We start from the raw sequence: 18,554 nt of genomic DNA on the forward strand, positions 1-18,554 counted from the left end.
CGTATTCCGTGTTGGTAAAGTAAACCGCAACTGTGTGTAGAACAAATCCAGAAAATGATCAGAGATTCTAATTTGATAATGTTATGACCAGGACACACTGGGAGAACTCCACTGCTCTTTAAATAGAGCCAGAGGATATTTTATTTATTATTTCATGGGAATTGAGTGTTGTTAAAAAGACTCATATTTATTTCCATCCCTAAGTTGGTAATGGCTGCCTCCTGAACTGCTGAGGTCAACCTGGTGTAGGCACATCCATGGTGTTATTAGGAAGGAAGTTCCAGGATTTTGATCTAGCAACAATGAAGGTATGGCACGATAATTCCAAGTCAGGATGGTGTGTGACTTGATAGGAAACTTGCAGGATCTGGTGTTTTCATGCATCTGCTGCCCTTGTCCTTCTCGAGCTTACAGGTTTAGAAGGTGTTGTCGAAGGATGCTTGGTGAGTTGCCATTGTGCCTCAACGGTGGAGGACGTGAATGTGAAAGTTACCGATCAAATAGATATTTTTGTCCTTCATGGTGCAGAGTTTGTGAGAGTCCTCATTTTAACATCTCAAACATTTTGATGTCCACTTACTGGATATGGAGGAGCTTGGAAATGTCTGGCATGACAGAACTTTGTGCTGGTGAGAAGGCAGAACAATTCTAACTTCCTTTAGAAGTGCATGACCGTTCATACAGTTAAAGGGAATCAAATTTGTATTGCCAAGTGAAATATGACTTGAGTGATGAATGAATCTGTACATGTAATTTCTTGTCTTGGATTCAAAGGGTTTAAACTAAATAGACAGGTGAATACATAAGCTTACAAAGCAAAAAGATATGGCAGCATTGCAAGGAAGCTATTTAGGTAATGATACCCAGAGTGCTACAGAAAGGACAGAGTGTACAAACATAAAAACAGCAGCAAATAGTGACAAAAAGTGGAATAAATGGTAAAAAGACAAAATTAATGGATCTTTACTTAAATTCACATAATGCAAAATAAATGAATTAATGACACAAATTGTGGTAAATAGATCGGATCTTATAGCCATTAGAGAGACGAGGCTACGAGAAGATCAAAGTTGAGAGCTAAATATTTGGGGAGGTATGCAACTTTTCATAAGGGCAGGCAGGAAGGGAAGGGTTTTGGGGTAGCTTTGTTAGCACAAGGTGGAAAAGTACAATAGCAAGAATTGATCTTGGATCGGAAATTGTAGAATCCATATGGGTGGAAGTAAGAAATAACAAAGGGAAGAAGTCACAAGAAGGGGTGCTACCTTGTTAGAAATTTTATTTTCCAGACGTCATTTTAAATTGAGGCTATGCCTCTCATGTGGATGTAAAAGATTCCATAGGGCTACATTGCTAAGAGCAGGAAGTTATCCCTGATGTCCGAACTAACATTTATCCCTCAATCAACATCGCAAAAAAATGATCTGGTCTTTATCACATTATTGTTTGTGGGGGTTTGCTGTGCATAGACTAGCATTACAGCAGTGACTGAACTTCATTGGCTGCAAACTACTTTGCACTCGTGTAGTTGTGATGGTGCTAGCAAAAGCAAAATGTAAATTTTGTTTCTTTCCATAATGTAAAAATACATCGACTTGTTGGCTCCCTTCTAAACTTTGAATACCTTTTTCTACTTTTGTAGAGCCAGAGAATTTTACAGCACAGAAAGAGGCCCCTCAGCCCATTGTGTCTCCGCCGACCATCCAGTGGGTCCCAACTGTCAGCTAGTTGGCAAAAGTGGGTCCCGGGGGGGGGGGGGGGGGGGGGGGGGGGGGGGGGGGAGAAAGTTTGAAAAACACTTCACTAGGAAACAGTGGCCATAACATGGTAGAAATTAGCAGCCTGTTTGCAAGTGAGAAACCTGGGTCAGAAAGGACCCAAGGGTAAGTACAAAGGTATGAGGGCAGAGTTGGCCTGAGTGGACTGGAAAAGGTGTTTAGCAGAAAAAACAGTTAATCAGCGATGGCAGACACTAATGAAAATAGTTTATGACTCACAACAGAGGTTTTCCAGTGAGGAAAAGTAAGGGGATAAATCAACTATGGCTAACCAAGGAAGTTAAAGATAGTGTTAAACTGAAAAAAACCCAAATGGATCGGAAAGTTTTTAAAAACCATCAAAATATGACCAAACAAATAGGGCGCATTCAGCGGACTGAAGTTAAAGTCCGCTGAACGGTGCATTTACCGGCGTATTTCTCAGTGGCTGCACTGTCGAGAAACATCCCGCTATCCAACGGCACTTTGCCATTTTTCTTTGGCCTCCGGGAGATTCTCCACTAAAGGTGCACCTAAATGCTCATCCTAAGCTCGCCAGCAGGAGGGGCTCCTCGCAGATCTGGCCGCCATTTTGTCTGACATCCCTGATCTTGCGCCCCCTCCCCCAGGTGCTGCTACGCCCGGCCCACGTTTGTGTGGACCAATACTAAATTGGCTCCTGGAGAGGACTCCCAGGCTTGACTAGTGAGTCCTGGGTGCCGGTGAATAGGTTCAAATATTCAGATCTGATCTCTCGCATTGAGCGGGCAGAGCAAGTCGAATGACTCACGATCGGCCTGGTAGGGAGATTTTATAATCTGGCCGTATATGATAAATGTCAGAAAATTCAGCAGTTTAAGTAGTGATTATTAGTATTGCTCATTAATCGTGTGAACAACAATGAATCCTTGCAGGATTTCAGTAGTCACTTCGTCAACCGTTTCCACTTACTACATTTGTTGCCAGATAAACGATTTGCTATTCTTTGATCCTTGGCTGCCTTTAAGATCTTGTGGAATTTTATCAAAAGTTTCACTTTGTAAAATTCAACTGAATAGACTTCATTCATTTTATTTATATCCTCAAAGTATTAGGTCAATTTGTGACACATGACTAGTATGAGCTATGTATTCTTTTAGATGGCATTTGATAGTCTGGTGTGTATAACTTTGATAATGTACTGAATAATGTTGAAGCATTTTCTTCGCTACAGCTTGTAGTTTCCGAGTTGAAGCCTCACTCGTGTACTAAATGTTGAAATCATGTTTCTGTTCAAGTACCTGTATGTATCACACTCCAAAAAATGTTAACCAGAGGAGGGTAGTGGGAATCTGGAACTCTGCTTTCAGGCAGTAGAGGTAGGAACGCTAACAATATTAAGTATTGAGATGAGCACTCGAAATGCCATAGCATACAAGGCTCTGGGCCAAGTGCGGGAAAATGGGATTAGAGTAAATGGGTGCTTGATGGTCGCGTGGACACAATGGGCTGAAGGGCCTCTTTCCATGTTGTAAAAGCTTAATGCTCACTTCCTTGACAATTTTAAAATGTTTTTCTAAAACTTGATTATTGGAGTTTTTGTAGGTAAAGTGTTCATGGTATATTGTTAATTTTCATAATTATTTTAGATTGGCTCTTTTTAATTTGCTACTTTCCCTGGCATCTGTCTCACTCCCCTGATAATGTCATTCATCCCTGTGTGATTTGTTTTTTGCCATCTCCTGGTTTTTGTTTTTAAAGAAGTGAGTACAATAGATCCACCTTTTTATATATGGCGTGATTTAACAAAATGGGAACTAAGTCCCATAGCGAATGCGTTTAGCCACGTGTTTCCTGACACTCGCAGCACCGAGAAACACAACACTATCTAACATCACTCGGGTTAAATAGGGGACCTCAGTGGGGAATACACGGCCGAGGCCGCATAGCCCCATTTTCTGCACTGAGGAGCTTTGTTCACCAGAACTCCTCAGTGTAGCGAGAGATCAAGACACCATTTTTAATAGATATTTTACGAGATTTTTTCTCTGGGCAGCTCTCATTTATGAGCACGAGACAGCCTTTTGATGGTGCTGGTTACTAGATATTTTTTTCTGGGCTGCTCCCATTTATGAGCATGAGACTGCCTTTATTTGCCCAGCATTTTGAGAACTTGTAGCAGACAGTGGAATTGAACAGAAGACACTTGTGTCTCCCTGTCTTAATAATAATAACCTTTTTATTGTCACAAGTAGGCTTACATTAACACTGCAATGAAGTTAATGTGAAAAGCCCCTAGTCCCCACATTCCAGCGCCTGTTCAGGTACACAGAGGGAGAATTCAGAATGTCCAATTCACCTTACATGCACATCTTTTGGGACTCGTGGGAGGAAATCGGAGCACCAGGAGGATACCCACGCAGACACTGGGAGAACGTACAGACTCCGCACAGACAGTGACCCAAGCCGGGAATCGAGCCTGGAACCCTGGTACTGTGAAGCCACAATGTTAACCACTGTGCTATCATGCCGCCCATACCCACTGTCCCCAATCCATCCTTTGTCTTGAGTCTTTCATTTCTTTTGTTTCTCCATATTTTCTGACAAAATGTTCAGTAAAACCGCTTCCAAGCATCAGTATAGCTGTGAGAATAAAATAACTGTGGGTGAAAATGCTTGATGAATCTATTATTTGTTTAAAATCATTGTATCAGTTTTAGCAGTCAGGGTTGAAAATACGTTAGTTCCTGAATCAAAAATGACTGAATCTGAGGTTTATCCATGATGTTAATATATGAAGATTGGTTTGAATAATTCATCTAACACAATCCTTCATGTTTCTGCTTCTTCCTTAAAGGATCAACACTGGAAAAAGTCGATGGATTTAGGCCTTTATCTGAAAGTAGGATTTTGCATTCAACTGAATCCAGTCTGAAATTCTTAGTGAGAGGCATGTGTAAACAAAAAAATCTGCTTAACTCTTAAGTCCAAGCAGGGTTTAAATTTGGTAACCCCAAAACACGGGTGAGGTCACAGCATGCACTTGTTCATTGCAATGCAAGCAACACATCAAATTTATGCTGCTTGGTATCTTAAATTATTGATCTTGTGCAGTCAGTGCTACGTACATTGTTCATTAGGGGTCCAGATATCACAAATGGTTAAACCCAATCAAAGCAGCCTCTACCTCTTTAAGGGATGGCGCATGCTGGCTGCATGAAGTGGTGAAAGTTATTTTAAAAAGTCAGTCTGTTGTACTTTAAGGAATGGGCGAACATGAGAGCTCCAGTACCAGTGTTTTGTAACTGTACACTGGAGGTCTTAATGTGGTATGGAGAGGAGGAAACATCTTGCCCTGTACCTCTGAGCATATATCACCCTCTTTGACTGCAGTAGGATCTACCCCGCCTCTCAGTATCTGCTTACTGTTTACATGCCAACAAAGTATTTTTGGTTACCTTTTATATTGACTGCCATCCTATTCCCATGTTCTTGCTATCTTCTTTTCTCAAGCTTTCTTTTTCACTTCTCCTCTCAACCTATTATATTTGACCTATTTCTCACTTGTAAATTCACCTGACATACATTGTACATTTTTTGTGTTTCTTCATATTCTCTGTCTCCTTTATTATCCAAGGAGCTTGGTTTTAGTTTCCCTACCTTTTTTGCCTTTCTAGTAATGTACCTAGACTGTACCCCAGCATCTCCTCCTTTAAAGATCACCCATTGTTCGTTGTTCCATTTTACCATGTGTGTCCCTTCCTGTCCCATTGAAATGAACCCTCTTCTAATTTAGGTATTCTATTTTAGATTATCCCTTGCTTTTCTGCATTAATAGTCTTAATTGTCAAGGGTTTTGTGAGTAGAACATAGCTGCTGTTTTTCCAAATTGTCAGGTGGATACCAATATTGTAACTCTATTGCAGGGATGTGGCTAGTTCTGGAGCACAGTCCTCCGCTCAATAGCCAGGATGTTGTCAGGTCCCACATCCTTTGCTGGCTGTATCCAGTGTAGTGTCTTCATCGGTTTCTTGGATTCATTTGGAGTGAATCAGGTTATCTGAAAACTGGCATCTATGAGTGGGGACATCTTAAGGATACCACTGGCACAAGGGGATTGTACTTTCTTTAGCCTTGCCTTTTGTGCTGAAATACTAGGCTCCTCCATCTGAGTATGCTGATATTTTTGGAGCCTCCTCCTCCGGTTAGTTGTTTAATTGTCGACTCTCATTCATGACTGGAAGCGACGGGACTACAGATCTATTGCTTGTAAGTGGTCCTAATGTTAAGCTCAGGTAAAATGTGGTCTGGGTCGAGGCCAGATATTTAAAAATAAAACTTGTGAATACCCAAGACTGCACTCCAACAACTTGCACTTATTTATATGACATATGCCATTTATTGCAAAAGCAATGTCCCAACAATTTATTTCATGGGTGGTGGCAGAGGTGAACTCTGAACAGGGAAAATCCCAAGAGGGAGGAAGTGAATGAATGCCTTAAGAAGAGTCTAATGGGCTTTTGAGGTGGGGATACTTCCAGAGCGGAGTGTGATAGAACAGGGAATGGCCTCCAATACTAGTGGAGGTGTAGGTAGAAAAACAAATAATCAGAAGATTTAGGAATCTATGGCTGGTGTAGATTGTTCAAATGGCAGTGAAAAGGATTTGAGCACAGGATTTGAGAATTTGAATGATTAATTTTGTGGGACAAATGGAACTAGCGGATCAGGGTGATAAGTGCATGATACATTGTGTAGAAGACAATTGGGAGAGCTCAGGGCTTTGCACGTTCTGAACAAGAAAAAACATGTGCTAGTTGGTGCCATCTACTTTGATGTGAAATGACATGTTTTCCACTGATAGTTGCAGTGATTTGATGTTGCCCTCTTCTGCGCACTCCCACCACTCACAAACATTTTGCCATCTCTGCTACATACAATAGAGAGGTGATTATGTATTTACATGCTTGACTGAGTTGAAAAACATAGCAAGCCTCTCAGACAGAGAATTTGTGAAATGACAAGATGAACACAGAACTTTCGGCAGCTTTCCAGGTCTTGTTCTAATGGGTCAAATCTACACTGTTACCAGTGTGTCTACAGGGGACATTTTTTGACATAGTTTCCAGCAGTGACTGGAACTACCAGGTGCTCAGAAACAGGGTCATGTAAGTGCTCATATTATTTGAAATCTTGGCATTGTTGGGGTGCATTCTGCTGAGGGGTGTTGAGCTGGACCTGTATTGGGGCAGGGGCTAAACATTACATTTTGTAGCAGAAAGGCTTTAACCAAAATCTATGTGTATAGGTGATTGATTTCATGGATGCCTGCTGTCCCATTCTGTAGAAGCTACTTTTTATTTATTTATCTATATCTAATTGATTTTCCTAAATGCAGTAATATCTTATGATTTTTTGCTGCTTGCACCAATTGACACTTTCTCTGTTAAGCGATAATTAACTAGTGTTCTTGATTAACAAATAGCTAGATTTATTTAAAGAGAGAGAATAATCTCCTCTTGTTCAGTTTAGACATTTGTTCAGGTTCTTTTGGTGGAATGCTAATGAACCTTTTCAAGATAATTAGTAATAAACAAATGTCTAAAGCAATAGAAATTCACCCCGTCATCCACCAATTGACCTTCCTTTTATTGGTTCTTTAACTTTTCGAAGAACTCTACAGATCAGGATGTTTAAATTAGATGTGATTAATGTTTTTTCAGATTGGCTTTTTGTTTGGCTTCTGTTCAATATTTTTGTATCTGTATAAGTTTTTGCTAAATTGGTAATGTGATTATTTTCGGTTAGCATCCTAACTGAATGGGCCCTCACAAATTGCAATATGCAGGAATTGCATCAAACTGCACGTTGTGGTTTAGATTTGTGCATTGGAATCTTCACTACTTCTCGGGTAAATCTGTGGTAAAGTGAGCTACAAATGCTGTTTATACTCAGTAAATCTAAAATACAATTGTCGGCCATGAAACAGGCTTCACATTCTAACTATAACTATTTAACTCAAAAGGCAATTTTAATGACCAGAATGTGGATGGAATTGGTTCCAATTTAATACATTTCTTGGCTTTGTTAATAGTATCTGTGATTAGCTATCAATGCCAATGTGTGTCTTCATATATTTTTGCCAATTTTACCATCCTGTGTATGAATTCATCTATATAGCTTAGATTGATATTTCATAAAAAGATCTTATTTTAATCCTTGTATACTTCAAAAAGTTTTGAATCCATGCATACAAATAATTTCCGAAATAATGCTTTCAAATGACAGCTCAGTGATTTAAAGTACCAGTGATATTCATGAACTTTTCCTGGTTCAGTTGGAGAGGAGCAGGAATGAAATGATTGGCGCTTTGGTTAATTATGTATTTGGAGGAAGAAACAAAATAACAGTACTGCAGGAGTTGGTATCAGCATTAATTAGTTTAGGTTCCATGTCACTCCATTCTTCAATGAGAATGAAACTCACAGGGCAGAATGCCCTCTGTGTCAGACTCGGACTGAAAACCAGCATGTAGTTCTCCAGCTGCACAGACCAGTTTTCTCTCCAGATATTGAGCCTCTTTAATGAAAAAGAATAAGTAGGCATGGCTTATGCCATCATTCTGGAGGGGTGGGGCCTGATAGAACAGGCACCAACCAGGCTCCACAAAAGTTTAGTGGTGCCATCTTTAAAGGGCACCCCGGTCAGAACTGAAGTGGAACTCTTTTTTTTTTTCTTCGCCTTCTCCACCATGGTTCTAAAAAGAATGTATGCATCTAAAAGAAAAAAAAAAAGTTAGTGTACTGCAGTGACTTAATGTATTCATCCAGTGGAGCAGTATAATGTACTGCTCAGCTGAGTGAATATGTTGTGATCCTGATCTATGCTGAAACACTGATTTCAGTTAAGGTGGTAGCACCAGTGCTTTGACTTGGGAAAGGTAAAATCTCATTACTTACTTATGACTCCTGTTGGAAATGCTCGTCTGTGGGACAGTTGTTCTTAATTGTTATTCTTTTAAATAGTTAAGATAAATATTAGAAACACTGTGGATGCTGGAGATCTGACATATGAACAAAAAGTGCTGGAAAAGCAAACTAGGCAATATCTGTGGCGAGAGGAACGTGATAGTTAAGGTCTGTGACCTTTTGCCAGAATAGGAAAATGTTGTATATGTAACAGATTTTGAGTGGTATAGAGAAAGTGGGGGGAAAATGACATCCTATCACAGACCTTTCATTTTGTTCCTGACTACCCACTTTAACTACCTCCACACCTGCTTAAAGTCTGTAAGACCTGTGATATTTTCTGTTGTGATGTTAGGATGCAAGGTCAGAGCTGAAATGCTGGCTGGGCTTCTCCAGCCCGCAAGCCCTGTTTTGTGGCGGGGTGCACCCTGCCAGCGGCAGGAACCTCCATTCCAGCAGCTGGCCAATGGGGCTTCCCATTGTGGCCAGTCCACGCTGTTGGGGAAACCCGCGGGCGTGGGTGCGCTGCCGATGAAGCGGAGGACCCCGGCGATGGACAATCCCGCAGCCTAGCTTTGTTTCTCCATGTATGTTCTCTACCTGTTGAGTATTTGTAAACCTGTTCTATTATCCAGGATGCAACTTCGGCTGCACCATTTGTCTGTGAACCAAACTAACAGTGGACAGATTGTACCACAGTATTGCGCCTGGTGCAGTGACGGATGAATCGCAGGAGAGGCCCAAATCTGGCTTCGCACCCGGCACAAAGCCTTGCGCGGGTCACCCGACTCCATGACCATTTCTGCATTGCAGCCATCGCAAAACACCCCACCAAACACGCCAGAGATTGCACTTGGGGAGTGATTCACACCATTTCACCATGCACATGGAGATTTCCAAGAAATAGTTGATGAGAGCTCCAGCATCATGCCTAAATTATGTGATTATTTAAAACCGTTGGGATTCAAAAGATGTAATTTGCTGGTTGCAGGTGTCTTTGAGTAAAACCCAAACATTTTAAACTGATTTAATGTTGAATTAGATTGAGGAAAAATCAACTTGAACAGTGCCAGAGAGATAGGAAAATCTGAGTAACTTGGCTGCTGCTAAAATAATGACAATCTTTATTGGTGTCACAAGTAGGCTTACATTAACACTGCAATGAAGTTACTGTGAAAATCCCCTCGCTGCCACACGACGGCTCCTGTTCGGGTACACTGAGGGAGAATTCGGAATGCCCAAATTTCCTAACAAGCACATCTTTCGGGGCAGCACGGTGGTGCAGTGGTTAGCACTGCTGCCTCATGGCGCTGAGGACCCTGGTTCGATCCACCCCGGGCCTCTCACTCCATGTGGAGTTTGCACATTCTCCCCATGTCTGCGTGGGTCCCACCCTCACAACCCAAAGATGTGAAGAGTAGGTGGAATGGCCACACTAAATTGCCCCTTAATTGGGGAAAAAAATTGTGTACTCAAAATTTATTTTAAAAGAGCATGGGCGGGATTCTCCACTCCCACGCCGAAGTGGCCGCGCCGTCGTGAACGCCGTTGAGGTTCACGACGGCGCGGAACGGCCCGAATCCCGACAGATTCAGGCCCTGACAATGGGCCAGGATCGTGGCCGCGTCATCTACACGCGCCAGGCCTTGTCGCCCGCGTAAAAGCGGCGCCGCATAGATGACGTGGCCGGCGCCGCATAACGGGCGTCATCCGAGCATGCGCGGGTTGGCCGTCCTCTCTAAATCCGCCCCGCAAGAAGATGGGGGATGGATCTTGCGGGGCCGCGGAAGGAAGGAGGTCCTCCTTCAGAGAGGACGGCCCGACGATCGGTGGGCACCGATCGCGGGCCACCCCACATTCCAGGTGAAGCCCGGTGCAGGATCCCCCCTCGCCCTCCCCACAGTCCGCCCCCCCCCCCCCCCCCCCCCCCCAGCGTTCACGCACCGCCCACGACTGCAGCGACCAGGTGTGGACGGCACCGGGGGGAACCCGCCGTTTTGTCCTGGCCGCTCGGCCCATCCGGGCCTCAGAATAGCGGGGGTGCCGGAGAATCGCCATTTTCGGTGTCTCTGGCGATTCTCCGGCCTGCGGCCCGCGAAACTCGACCGGGCCGTTCCCGCTGCTTGGGAGAAGCGCGGGAGGGCGTCGGACCGGTGACCCGGAAATTTTGGCGGCCCCGGCGATTCTCCCAACCGGCATGGGAGTGGAGAATCGCGCCCCATGTATTTCGGGAGTTAGAATGTGAGACTAGTACATCTGATGGCTCCTCCTCCTCCAATGTTAAACAAGAGTTTTCTGGATCGTCAGCTGGTCTTGAAGATGATCCCTCTGCTTGTCCGCCTGGGGACCTTGAGGCAGGCTGTGTCCTCTTCGTGGGGGTGTCATGCGTCTGCTGCTGGCCTGGGGGGTGGGGTTTGCTTGGCTGCCTGTGCAGCCGACAAAGCAATTGATGCACAGCTCCTGGGTGAATTGGAAGACGATGTCGTGGAGGCGTTTTAAATTGTGGAGATTGACATTTAGTAGCATTTTAAAAGGCACTAATGAAGGGGAAGCGTCTGCTATATCATTTTGTGAACAGATCATATCTGTTTAATAGCTGGAAGATCCGTGAAGACAACAGTAAAAACCTTTGTGAATTTCAGCATCCATCTCCATCAAAGTCAAACCATTGGATCTGTAGAGGGTTCCATCTCTGCTACTCCACTACTGGGCCGATATCTGGGGTTTAAGTATCTGTGTGTGTCTCTCTCCAGCTGGCACTGAAACTTCAGAGGCCAGGGGATGCCGCACTGGGACACCTCCACGGGAGAGAGCACTGAATCAAGCCTGCCGTTTATCCCTAACCGGAAGCCTGAGGCTTATATCACACAGATATCCAGACCCCCACCAATGCCCAGGTGATTCTCTCTCTTGCCGGTGGTGCAACACCCACCCGGTTCCTACTTCGCTGGAGTAGCTTTCCCAAGAGAGAGAATAGGACACTGCTGTTTATTACCTAACCAGCAGCCTGTCCTGAGTGAACGGGTTCGAATCGTTCAAGATGACCCTAGATTCTCGACCCCGGAATTAAGGTGAGGAATATCTTAACAATGCCTTGGTTAGAGATCGCTGGTGAGAGATTGAAGAATTGAAACGACTCCAATTATCAGCAAATCGAGGTTTATTGCAAAACCCAGGTCAAAATCATCAAACAGAAGAAGTTATAATACAATCTTAAACTCTAACACAAACTAAGTCTATTCAGGAAGTACTATAACGGACACAACGTAAAATCTTATTGTTACACAAGGTTAGCAATGGCACAAAACACAAATCAAGCCCCTGCCCCAAAGCCTGAACCACTATCAAAGTCAAGGGAGTTTTGCAAGCTGCTGCAGGGTACTTACGGTCACAGGCTGCAGGAGGTCAAGTCAAAGGTGGAGAGGTCAAGCCAAGAGACCCTCAATCGAAACACAGCCCCTTTTATATCCGTTTTACCTGGCTTTTTCCTGTGTTCAGCCAGCCCCTTTTGCATTGAATCCATAAGGTTTAAAGTTCCCGCTGGTCCTGCCCCCTTTGAGCCGGTCAGACCTGTCAAGATGGGAGTACCTCCCCAAGGTCCGCCTCCAGTCTGCTTTTTGAGATAATGAGGTTGAGCTCCCTTGTGAAGATTTTCAAAGTCTTCCATCTGCTCCAGAGATCGCTGCTATGTTGATGGGGTGTTGATTAGATTCTGCTCTGGTGGAGGCCAAGTCATTTACATCTGCATGGGGCTATGACCATCCCATTGTCCTGCTTGCAGGCAGGCCCCTTGTGTATTCCCGTGCCCCTTTGTCTGTGTTTTAATCTTATCTAGTTGTCTGGCTCCTTCTTCCTTGTAGCTCCTGGGGGAGGGGGGGGGGGGTTTGTAAATACCTATGCCCCTACTCGGCTCAGCGGACCAAGCCTGCTGGGAAATTTGGTTACGTTCCCTTGGCTGAAAAGTGTCCAGTTACAGTCTCTGGGTTTTATTCTTGGGCAGTCCAAAAAGGGCCGAATTGCCCGAAAACCTTACAGATCAGCCAATTTATTAGGTGAGCCTGTTCACAATTTCTTAAGATTTGAGAAATGTAGCTCGCAAATATAAATTCGAGCAAACACAAGGTTGGTAGAGCAGCTAATTTTAGGGCTTTGCGTACCCTGACATACACATAGACATACACAAGGTTCTTAATTGTTAAGACTATCCCGCCATATTAGCTGTTGATACAACCAGAACAAATGAAGCCACAAGTGGACAGATGAAGATGTTGACTACTGTGCCACTACTTGGGCAGCACGGTAGCACCGTGGTTAGCACAGTTGCTCCACAGCTCCAGGTTCGATTCCCGGCTTGGGTCAGTGTCTGTGCGGAGTGAACGTTCTCCCCGTACCTGCGAGGATTTCCTCTGGGCGCTCCGGTTTCCTCCCACAGTCCAAAGATGTGCGGGTTAGGTGGGTTGGCTATGCTAAATTGCCCTTAGTTTCCAAAAAAGGCTAGGTGGGGTTACTGGGTTACGGGGATAGGGTGGATATGTGGGCTGAGATAGGGTGCTCTTTCCAAGGGCTAGTGCAGACTCGATGGACCGAATGGCCTCCTGCACTGTAAATTCTATGATCCTGTGAAAATGGCTACCCTTCAGGGTTGATGCATTGAAATAGCAACAAGAATACATACCAGGCAGAGAGAAAGGTGAATAAGGGTTGTGGGTAACCACAAGTTCAAAATGGATGGAAATGTCCTGCATATTTGGGGCAGCACGGTAGCCTTGTGGATAGCACAATTGCTTCACAGCTCCAGGGTCCCAGGTTCGATTCTGGCTTGGGTCACTGTCTGTGCGGAGTCTGCACATCCTCCCTGTGTGTGCGTGGGTTTCCTCCGGGTGCTCCGGTTTCCTCCCACAGTCCAAAGATGTGCAGGTTAGGTGGATTGGCCATGATAAATTGCCCTTAGTGTCCAAAATTGCCCTTAGTGTTGGGTGGGGTTACTGGATTATGGGGATAGGGTGGCGGTGTTGACCTTGGGTAGGGTGCTCTTTCCAAGAGCCGGTGCAGACTCGATGGGCTGAATGGCTTCCTTCTGCTCTGTAAATTCTATGATATTGATCAAAAGTGTAGATCTTGTGGCAAGCGCAATCACAGGGCAAGGATGTGCAGAATAAAGAAAGAAGATGGTGAAGGAGTTATCAGAGGCAGAGCAACAGGGCAAATGAGAAGGAAAATAAACCAAATCTGGCAGATGGCAAGTTTGAGGATATGGCATAGGAACCATACAATTATTCAGATCAGGAACAGGGTGAGAAATAAACCCACAAACATAAATCTGAAGCTTGATACCAGACCACCGGTAACATCATCCTGCTCAGAAGGAAGATGTTGCCTGAAAATTTGAAAGAAAATGGTTACCAAAGAAAAATGATGCTGTGAAACCAAGCAATGTCATGTTGATAGCATGTGGAGGAACTTAAATTCAACATCTGGGAATGGCCCTAATCAGTTATTTCGAACTGCACGTTCTATATAACTGAAATAAATGGTTCTACCATCCAGGGGTTGAGCATTTGCAAAATGTTGCAACTGATATCAGTAAACCATAATGAAGCAAGGATAGCTGAAGGTTGAAGGAAGTCCAGCCATTGAAAACTGCCCTCTGATCAGAAGCAAAAGTATTGACTGTTCTGTTGAAGGTTTTGAGTGTCACATCACTATTGGTACTTTACATTGGGGGTGAATCACCGGTTTCATGTCTGGACAAATAAATAGAGCTAAAATAAAAGCTTGAAAGGATCACTAGGAAATAGAAATAAGTGATCACCAGAGTCCCAGCTTACAGATTTGGGTAAATTGCATCATTTTGAGACATAATATGCAAAGCCAAATGAATGAATAGGTTACGGTCAAATATTGAAATTGCCAAGGCCAACATCGAAAGCCACAAAGAGCTCTTCATGGAAAAGGAAACAAAGCTAATTCAGAAAGTTCAGAGATAAAAGAAGATTTGCAGCAACACTCTTTTTGATGAAGAATAAAGTCGTTGACCTGGAAAGACTGAAGGCTGAGCAGGACAAATGGTGAAAAGAAGCATCTGGAAAAGAAGCTGTATGCTGTAGTTAGCAGAGGAAGCATCCAAGAGAAATCTTGAACTTCAACAGAACATGCTTCCAATAGAAGTTGGAAAGGAAAAGAATGACATTGCTGAGTTAATAAAAATTAGTAAACTGCAGATACTGCTTAATACTATACGCGCAATTTAATGGAAATACGCAATTTAATGTGGTACCAAGTGCGAAATCCCACAAGCTGCCCGACGCAAGGCCGTCACCGCGATAAAACATTAATTGGTCCACTTACCGCTTTACAAGGCCCTACGGGATTCACACCACAAATCATGGTTCGCCGGCTGACTCACCCAGGACTCACCAGCCCCCCGCTAACAAGGTAGAGCAGCATTAAAACCGCTCCTGCACATCCAAGCCCACTCTGCTCGCAGTGCTCCCACGGAGACCAGCCCCATGGCTTTGGCGATGCCAATCTTGGATGACTGTTAGATGTGGCGGAGGCCAGACGGCATCCCCTGTTCCCCCAGGGGGGTTCAAGAGGGACAGCCGTCGCTGCCTGGAAGGAAATGACAGCGGCTGAGTGTGACCAGGAGGGCTGGCACCCAGTGGAGGTTGTTGACCTTTGTGCAACACCAGGCCGCTTTGGTGAGTTTGCACCAGACACACCACCTCCATGTAACGCGTATGGCTAACAATGTCCTCTCTGTGTGCCCGTAGGAGAGATTGGCCCACAATAGACGGGAGAGGGCCAGCCAGACATCAGAATCCTCACCCCCATGAAGATGAAAAACGCGCCCTGGAGGTCATGGAGGTGGCAGAGGACTGAACGGTGACCCCCCACCCCCTCCCAAGAGAACACATCGGAGGAGAGCTTCGAAGATGCCACAATAATAGTCACACCATAGCTGGCATCCTAGCCCTCCACCAGTGCAGAGACACCCACCTCTGGGCGAAAAATCGTTGACAGACTTCTGGGGCACATTCCGCTGCTGATGCACATCAGGTGGAAGCAGGAATGCCCAGGCGAAACGGCAGTCGGAGGTCTGCTAGATCCCAGGACTCAGCTGGGTCCCAGTCAGATGCTGAGCCTCTGGCACAGATTTGACCGGAGCTGATGCAGACACTAGGGTGTGGCCATGGGATTCGGAGGGGGATGTCAGTGATCCTCTAGCAGGCCCATAGCCAATTGGAGGAGTCCCAGAGCCTACGGGTGCAGGAGATGGCGCTGGCAAAGCTTGGCATCGAAGCCAACACTTCTAGGGTGGCGACCGCAGTGGATAATCTGCTGCATGTCGTCAGCAGCATGAGTGGTGATGTCCAAGACTTGGCTCAGTCAGTGAAGGCCATGGCAGAGTGCATTGACAGCATATCCCAGTCTCTGGGGGACATAGATGAGGCACTGCAGAACATACCCCAGACACAAGTGGGCATCGCCAAAGCCCTGCGGAGCATGTCCCGGTCACTGGACGACATGTCACTGAGGAGAAGTGCTGAGGGCGTCGACACTACGTTCCGGACATTGGTGAGCTGCCAGGGCTGGAAGAGCCTGATGAAGCTGGGGCAGCCGGTGCTCGATCCAGCTGCCTCTCTTTCCCAAAGTGCACCCTAAAGCGCTGGGCATCAGCCCAGAGTCATTCTACAGAATGGTGACCGCCAGCTCCCCTGGGTTCCACCCCCTTGATAACGGTGCATCTCGCTGTCAGCACCCGGTACAGTACGACACTGGGCATGTGCCGAAGTGCGCCGGGCCATCCGGCACCAGGGGCATCGAAAGCCATGGGACGCAGCAGGCTGCCTCCACCTCTGATGCCCATCCTGGGGGCACACCTAGACATTGTGATAAATGTAAGGTAGTGTATTTTGGTAGGTCAAACATAGGAAATATACCATAAATGGCAAAACTCTTAGGAATACAGAAAAGTCACAGAGATCTGGGCGTGCAGGTCCACAGATCTTTGAAAGTGGCAACACAAGTGGACAAGGTAGTCAAGAAAGCATATGGAATGCTTGCCTTCATTGGACGGGGCATAAATTATAAAAACTGGCAAGTCCTGCTACAGTTGTATAGAACCTTGGTAAGGCAGCACTTGGAATATTGCGCACAATTCTAGTCGCCACACTACCAGAAAGATGTAGAGTCTTTGGAGAGGGTGCAGAGGAGGTTTACCAGGATGTTGCCTGGTTTGGGAGGCGTTAGCTATGCGGGGAGGCTGAATAGACTCCGACTGTTTTCATTAGAACAACGGTGGTGGAGGGGTGACCTGATAGGTCTATAAGGTTATGAGGGACATGTACAGAGTGGATGGGCAGGCACTCTTTCCCAGCATGGAAGGGTCAGTCACAATGGGCCATAGGTTTAAGGTCTGTGGGGAAACGTTTAGAGGAGATGTGCGAGGCAGATCTTTTACACAAGAGGGTGGTGAGTGCCTGGAACGCGTTGCCAGGGGAGGTTGTGGAAGCAGATACATTAACTGCGTTCAAAAGGCATCTTGACAAATACTTGGATAAGATGGGTCTAGGCGGGTACAGCACTAGGTAGTGCGGAGGGTTTTGGCCAAGGGTGGTATCTGGACCGGTACAGGCTTGGAGGGACGGAGGGTCTGTTCCTGTGCTGTATTGTTCTTTGTAAAGAGCCCTGACGCAATCATTCTGTATTCCTGTTTTATAATTCTGTGGATGCCACTTCTCAGCCCAGACCTTGCATGGATTGCTTAATATGAAAAGTTGCAAATAGAAACATAGAAAATAGGAGCAAGAGGAGGCCATTCGGCCCTTCGAGTCTGCTCCACCATTCATCATGATCATGGCTGATGATCCAATTCAATAGCCTAAAAACGCTTCCCCCCCCCCCCAACACACACACACATATCTTTTGATCCCCTTTGCCCTAAATACTATATCTAACTCCATCTTGAAAACAGACAATGTTATGGCCTCAACTATTTCCTGCGGTAATGAATTCCACAGGCTCACCAATCTCAGGGTGAAGAAATTTCTCCTCATCTCTGTCCTAAATGGTCTACCCCGCATCCTCACACTATGATCCCTGGTTTTGGGCACACCCACATTGGGATCATTCTTCCTGGATCTACCCTGTCTAGTCCTGTTACAGTTTTATAGATCCCCCCCTCATGTACTTCTGAACCCCAGCAAATGCAATCTTAACCGATTCAGTCGTAGTTGGACGATGGCACAGTCCATGTGGAGATAAAGTCCCGTCTTTACATTGAGGATATCCTCCATCGTCTTGTGTGGCACTACCACCTTGCTAAATGGAATAGAGTTCCACCAAATTCAGCAACTCCAGACTGGGCATCCATGAGGCGCTGTGGGCCATCAGCAGTAGAATTGTATTCCACCACAATCTGCAATCTCATGGCCCAGCATATCCCCGACATCACCACCAAGCAAGCAGATCAACCCTGGTTCAATAAGGAATGCAGGAGAGCATGCCAGGTGCAACAACAGGCACACCAAAAAAATGAGGTGTCAACCTGGTGAAGCTACAACACAGGACTACATGTGTGCTAAAAAGCATAAGCAACAAATAATACAGATAAGCGATTCCACAACGAATGCATCAGATCTAAGCTCTGTAGCCCTAAAACACCTAACCGTGAATGGTGGTGGACAATTAAACAACTCACTGCAGGAGGAGTCTCCACAAATATTCCCTTCCTCCATGATGGAGGAGCCCAGCACATATGTGAAAAAGACAACGTTGAGGCATTCGTATCAATCTTCAGTCCGCAATGCAGAGTGGATGATCCATCTTGGTCTCTTCTGGAGGTTCC

The 18,554-nt window shown here is 45.3% G+C and overlaps 1 protein-coding gene across 9 annotated transcripts in view; it reads left to right on the forward strand.

The window, feature by feature from the left end:
• The window catches only part of LOC140385765 (KH domain-containing, RNA-binding, signal transduction-associated protein 3-like), a 260,916-nt gene that overhangs the window by 22,688 nt on the left and 219,674 nt on the right, over positions 1 to 18,554 (forward strand). For 5 of the 9 annotated variants that reach the window (XR_011933463.1, XM_072468259.1, XM_072468258.1 and 2 more), the window contains exon 2: positions 4,594 to 4,686. The exons of 3 other annotated variants lie outside the window; for them this stretch is intronic. Coding sequence is in view for 5 of the 6 variants with exons in the window: in XM_072468259.1 (XP_072324360.1) it covers positions 4,594 to 4,686 (93 nt within the window). In the remaining variant the exon portion in view is untranslated. The remainder of the gene's footprint in view (positions 1 to 4,593; positions 4,687 to 18,554) is intronic. One more of the 9 variants, XM_072468255.1, reaches the window with a different exon arrangement.

This window comes from Scyliorhinus torazame, chromosome 11 (genome assembly GCF_047496885.1).
Source record: "Scyliorhinus torazame isolate Kashiwa2021f chromosome 11, sScyTor2.1, whole genome shotgun sequence".
Lineage (NCBI taxonomy): Eukaryota > Metazoa > Chordata > Chondrichthyes > Carcharhiniformes > Scyliorhinidae > Scyliorhinus > Scyliorhinus torazame.